The following is a 6,255-nucleotide window of genomic DNA, read 5'->3' as shown; positions in this document are numbered from 1 at the left end:
TTAATCAAAAAATATTATAAAAATTTAGCAAAATATAAAAAAACTTTTATAGTCCATTTAGATGGAAGAAAACTTTTTGTAGTGCAAAGATTTTAATTGAGAAAAAAAATAAAAAATATTTCTTTTAATACTAAATATTTTTAAAGATACAAATTTATTTAAAAATATATATATATATATTAATGATGCATTTAGATCAAAATTTTAATCATTACATTATCTCAGCATTATCACACCTTATTTACCTCCAAACAAGTTAATTAATTACATTATTTCTTGTACGTCGTTCCATAAATTAATAAATTTATGTGATCGCAGTGGGGATTCATTCCTCAGGTACTCACCAACCGATTGTAATAATGATTTCCGGATCCCATTCTTTTGACTAAATTGTTCAAATTGTCAAATTGCAAACACCAGAGGCAGCGTCCAGCCTATATACATACTTTTCCCCTGGACTCTTCCACGGAGTGGCGTGCGATTCGCGGAAAAGTTGTGGGAACCCGTTTTCTCGGGAAAATTTTCCACGCTTGTTACTACAGCGTACGCAGCACATCTCTGAATTACCTGTTTGTCGCAAAATTCTTGTCTTCTATGGAGATATTTACTCATGAGAGCACACATTTGCTTGTTTCTCTGTCAATTGGAAGGTTACCATTTTTCCTGTTTTGACCGTTTCTCACTCCATGCCAAGGGGAGTGGGCAAGTTGATTTTCCAAAATCGCATAGCTTCCCAAGATTGAATAGAAAATAAGAAAAAGGGTAGAGATTTTGTTTCGGGGCGGAGAGAGAGAGAGAGAGAGAGAGAGGTGGGTTTGAACAAAAGATTTGCAAATTTCGTCGCCGGGAATCTCAGTCTTTCTCTGAAGATCGATATTTAGGTAAGACCCAGTACAGTAACCCTTCAAAAGAGCAGGAAGGTTTCTTCGGAAGATATCATCTGGTTATAAATTTTTGTTTGTGGGTTTGAATCCGAACAGATCTTTGAAATCCACGTAAAACCCAGTTCATTAGATCATTCAAACTGCTACATCTCTCTCTCTCTCTCTCTGGATGGGTGAAGAGGGAATGGGATGTGATGTCAAGACCACTACTGCTGCGAAAACAAATCCAAAACTAACACTCTTACCTCTTATTGCTCTGATCTTCTACGATGTCTCTGGAGGTCCATTCGGTGTAGAGGATTCAGTCGGTTCTGGGGGCGGCCCTCTTCTATCCTTGCTTGGATTTTTAATATTCCCCCTAATTTGGAGCATCCCAGAAGCTCTAGTCACCGCCGAGCTCGCCACAAGCTTCCCTGAGAATGGTGGCTATGTTGCGTGGATATCAGCAGCTTTTGGACCTTTCTGGGGTTTCCAGGAAGGCTTCTGGAAATGGTTTAGCGGGGTTTTGGACAATGCCCTTTACCCCGTTTTGTTCCTAGATTACTTGAAACATTCATTTCCCATCTTTAATCAATTGGCTGCTCGAATTCCAGCCCTTTTGGGAATTACAGTTTCCTTAACATACTTGAATTATCGTGGTCTGCACATAGTTGGAATGTCCACTGTTTTCCTTGCAGTTTTCTCCCTCTGCCCCTTTTTAGTAATGGGTATTCTTTCAATTCCAAGAATAAGCCCTCAACGGTGGGTAGTTGTGGATTTCAAGAAGGTGAATTGGAGAGGGTACTTCAATAGTTTGTTTTGGAATCTAAATTTCTGGGATAAGGCAAGCACCCTTGCAGGGGAGATTGAAAACCCAACCAAGACATTTCCAAAGGCGCTTCTTGGGGCTGTGGTTTTGGTGGTTTTATCCTATTTGATTCCGCTTCTTGCTGGTACTGGAGCTCTAAATTCGGTAGCAGGTGAGTGGACTGATGGGTACTTTGCCGAAGTTGGAATGCTGATAGGAGGGTTTTGGCTGAAATGGTGGATCCAGGCAGCAGCTGCAGTGTCTAACTTTGGGTTGTTTGAAGCTGAGATGAGCAGTGATGCATTCCAACTTCTTGGGATGAGCGAGATGGGAATGCTCCCATCTATATTTGCCTCAAGGTCAGTCCTTATTTTTGCCTGGTTTTGCCCAATACATGCAAATTTTTATGAGACTTGTTTGCTACTTGTCTTTTTGTCAAGAAAAATTTCTGGTGGGTTGTAGCTTCAAAATAGTCTTTCATAGATTATCTCTGTCTGTGATTAGTCATTTAGTTTAATAGATCTCCTACAATGCAGTAATCAGGATCCAAAATGGCCATGTTTTTTCAGTTGTCTCTGAAGTACCATACAGCTCAGATCCTGGTAGAAATGACTTCATCAGCCAAATTGATTAGTTTATTGTCTAAATTAGTTAAGATTTTGGCATTTACAAACAAGTTATGCATTGAAGTTTGAAGTTGTTGCCCATGTTTTTGCTTTGAAGCGTATTGATCGAATCCTCAATAAATTTGTTTGGAGTGGAGTATTCACTGTTTGAGCACTTACACATGACAATTTTCTTTCAACAAACCCTGTAGATCGAAGTATGGGACACCTACAGTCAGCATCTTGTGCTCTGCAAGTGGGGTGATCTTCTTGTCATGGATGAGCTTTCAGCAAATTTTGGAATTTCTCAATTTCTTATATTCTATTGGGATGCTTCTCGAGTTCGCAGCCTTTATAAAGTTGAGAATAACAAAGCCAGATCTCTGTAGACCGTACAAGGTTCCTCTGGAAACATTTGGAGTTACGATGCTTTGCCTGCCTCCTGCATTGTTGCTCCTCCTTGTCATGTGCTTGGCTTCTGTACAGACATTCTTGGTGAGTGGCATTGTTATTATTCTGGGTTTCTTCTTCTACTCAGCCTTAGTTTATGCAAAGAATAGGAAATGGGCAAGCTTTGTTATGGTGCAACTAGCTGCGCCTTCTGATAGCAACATTGAGAGCCCTTCACAACTTCATGAAGTTGCCGATGAGGCTTCGCTTAGTCTTCTTGCAGAGCAAGAAGTCTCAAACCTTGTCAGAAGGAGTCATGAAATCCAAAAAGAAGAAGGTCCTTGATGTGCCGTTGTCCTTGACATACTGTTGTACTGCAATAACAGGTATATTTAACTAACAAGGTGGTCAAATTCTGTAAAATAAATTTTTTCTTCAGGCTTGGGCTGGCTCTTTTATACTATACTAACTTATAACTCATAAATACCATGAATTGAATTTGCAATGATATTTTTAGGTTTGTTGTTATGTTCTCTCTCTATGAGCAGTTGAAAGCTTGAGCATGGAATTTTCTTTGCTTCCTGTGTCATGTTGCACGCATCTTGCAATTGCTTTATAGATGTCTTCTAATATAGTTTGTGCAGCCTCTTCTTTTCTCCATCACCTGTGGTGAAGAATGGTCAAAATTAGTGTGCCACTACTGTTTGATGCTGGAGATTGGGTGCTGTTACTCTAGGCTGCATTTGTTTTGTAGGTTAGGGTTGGATAGGAAAAGTAGTGCAATCAAAATAAGGTTAGGTATGGTTTACGGAATGCGTATTATTAGCAATAGATTAGTTTAGTAAGTTATTATAATTATTTATACAAAAAATTATATTAAATAATAATATGAAACATTTTGAGTTCAAAATAAAGAATAGATGAAAAATAATTATTTTCAAATTTTATCATGAGAATATCTATTCCTTTTTTATTAAATGTTAAATAAAATAATTAAAAATATATAAAAATAACTATTCCTCTGATTTTTAAAATTTAAATTATATTTCATCTTATTCTAGTCAATAGCTATCCTCCCGGTTTTAAGAGATTTGGATGGATGGGCTAAAGTGAAGAATTTTTTGTTGCTTTTGCTATGTGGTCAATCCAATCATCCAAAATGCCGCGGGTGATGAATAGAAAATGGTTACTGCAATGAAAAATTCTCAATCTAAAATTCAAAGAGTGTCAAGGCAGCAACCAATTTTCTTTTCCATAATAGAGATAATGGTGAATTAATATAATTTTATATTTGGAAAAGATTTTAATTTTAGATTTTTTTTTTGAATTTAGATAAAATATAATATAAAATTATATTAAATTTTATATAAATTCATCAAAATTTAAATTTAAGATTCGAAATTTTTATTCCCTAACATATAGTAAGGGTATAAGAGTTTTCATTAAGGATAAATGTATAAGAGCTTTCATTAAGGTAAATGTCATTTTTAAAAATCAAGGAGAGATTTGATGAAGTTTTGAGAAATATGAACTAAGATTCTTATTGCTGTCAATGAAGAAATCTTCCACACATTTTCACACTCTTCTCAAAATTCAGAATTCAAATAAACTCTTAGTTAATTTATCTTTGGGTGTTAACCAAATAACGTACTCCCTTATGATTTCCGTAAAGTATGGTTTAACCGACGTATTCCCTTTTAGTTTTCGCAATCCAAATCAAAATTAGACTTTAAGTTTTCTTGATTTCCAAATATACGAAATATATATGATTGCAAATTAAATCATCCACGCAATTTAAATGTGCTGAAAATAAAGAGTAAGGGAAAGAGAGAGTGAAACCGGGATTTTTATGAGGTTCGGCTTATACCCAGCCTATGTCCTCTCCTTTGGCAAATTACCAAAGGATTCACTAAAATTAGTTCCTTTGCCAAGCGGAACAACATCGTTTACACACTCCTTCAGTAGGCTAGAGTTCGCTTCTCCAAACGATGTACCCTCGTTCGGTCACTCCTTCAATTAGGCTAGAGCTCGCCTCTCTATGCAATATCCCCTCGCTTAGCCAGCAATCTGAATACCTTAGACTCGTCATAATCTACAAGAGATACAAAAAATAGATGTGTACAAATAGTGCTCCCACAAAGAGCTATTTATAAGTTAAATATATATACTTCAATCAAATTCACAATATAGAAATATGAAGCTCAAGAAGATATCACCGTAAGCCTTCTTTCTAAGTTGAAAGAATTAAAAGTAGGCTCAGAATTTTCTTGATAAATTCACAATAAATCTCAGTAGTGAAACTTGGAAATTAATTGCACAAGAGAGCTTTGAGAGAATTGGGAGATTTGAGAGCAAGAAAGCTTGTTTGTTGTATTTTCTTGGTATATTTAATCCTTAACCTTGGAGGGTTATTTATAGATGAGAAATCAAGTCTATTTCATGTTCTCCAAGTGACTTGGAGTGTTTCCCAAATTTATAGAAAGTTTGGAGCACAAGAGATGTAAGTTTGAATTTAAAAACTTTTAAAAAATATGTCCGTTAACAGTGTTTAGACGACTTGAATTATCAAGTTTAGTCTTTTGAAGTTGCTTAAAAAATTAAAAAATGCAGTCTAGAAACAAGGTCAGAAGACTGAAGTGAAGTTCAGTCTTCTGAAGTGTTGGGTTTGGACATCTGAACTTGAAGTTCAGTTTTTTGAAGGTACACTGCCTCCTCAGGAAAAAAAACAAAAAAAATAAAAATAAAAACTTGACAGCTTCGACCCCCCTTTCAATATTTTAGTCATAAATTTTTCTATACAACTTCAAATTATGTGTTCTTCATGTCAAAAGAAAGGTAAGAGAAAATCCTACAACTTTCATGTTGAATACTTTTTAAAATAAGGAGTGTTTGATAGAGAAAAATGTACCTCAATGCAGATGTAGAAAAAATGACGGCATTTGGAAAAGCCTCCTTTTGGTGCTTTTCATTCCAAAAATAATTTTAACCTTTTTGAAATATCTTTTCACCTTATAAAAATATTTTTAAGGTATTTTAAAAGGTATCTAGGTCCAAGAAATTAACTTAAGAGTTTCTTGTATCCATATTGAAATCGAATGAAGTACTTACATAAAGACTTCTTAGATTTTTGACATTCTTAAACATTTAAGTCTTCATGCTTTGTCTTGGCTCTTTCTTCAAGCTTTAATATCAAGTTCATTCTCTCATAGTCATCAAGCTTTATTATATCATTCATGCCTTTAAGTAGTCTTTAAGCTTTATATGATCCTATTCCTTTGGAATATAAGCTTCATTTGATCCTTGTAAGTACTTTGACATTGCTTTCACATATGTGATTCTTGTGAGTTCTGAAATATCGTTACTTAACCAAAAATGTTAAGTTCGACTTGTTTCTTAGCATCAAAACAAGATTTTAAACCTTGTAAGGCCAACAATCTCCCATTTTTTTATGATGACAAATAAGGAACAAAAATTTGAGTAAGTCTTAAAAAGACTTCCCCTTTCAATAAGCATCATCTTAACAATTTTTGCAATCTCAAGGTCATTTTCAAAAATATTTTCACGTATCATGCTTATATATAAAAATCAC

General features: G+C 34.9%; 1 protein-coding gene across 1 annotated transcript; it reads left to right on the top strand.

Annotated features, from left to right (window-relative positions):
- Nucleotides 1-337: 337 nt before the first annotated feature.
- Nucleotides 338-3,194, top strand: LOC131155334 (probable polyamine transporter At3g19553). Its single transcript, XM_058108386.1, has 2 exons — nt 338-2,030; nt 2,489-3,194. The coding sequence occupies exons 1-2, from the start codon at nt 1,054-1,056 to the stop codon at nt 3,009-3,011; spliced, it is 1,500 nt and encodes a 499-aa protein (XP_057964369.1). The 5' UTR covers nt 338-1,053; the 3' UTR covers nt 3,012-3,194.
- Nucleotides 3,195-6,255: the final 3,061 nt, after the last annotated feature.

The sequence above is a fragment of the Malania oleifera genome, chromosome 5 (genome assembly GCF_029873635.1).
Source record: "Malania oleifera isolate guangnan ecotype guangnan chromosome 5, ASM2987363v1, whole genome shotgun sequence".
Classification (NCBI taxonomy): Eukaryota; Viridiplantae; Streptophyta; class Magnoliopsida; order Santalales; family Ximeniaceae; genus Malania; species Malania oleifera.
The sequence above is the reverse complement of the archived record's forward strand: the minus strand, read 5'-3'. Positions and strand labels throughout refer to the sequence as shown.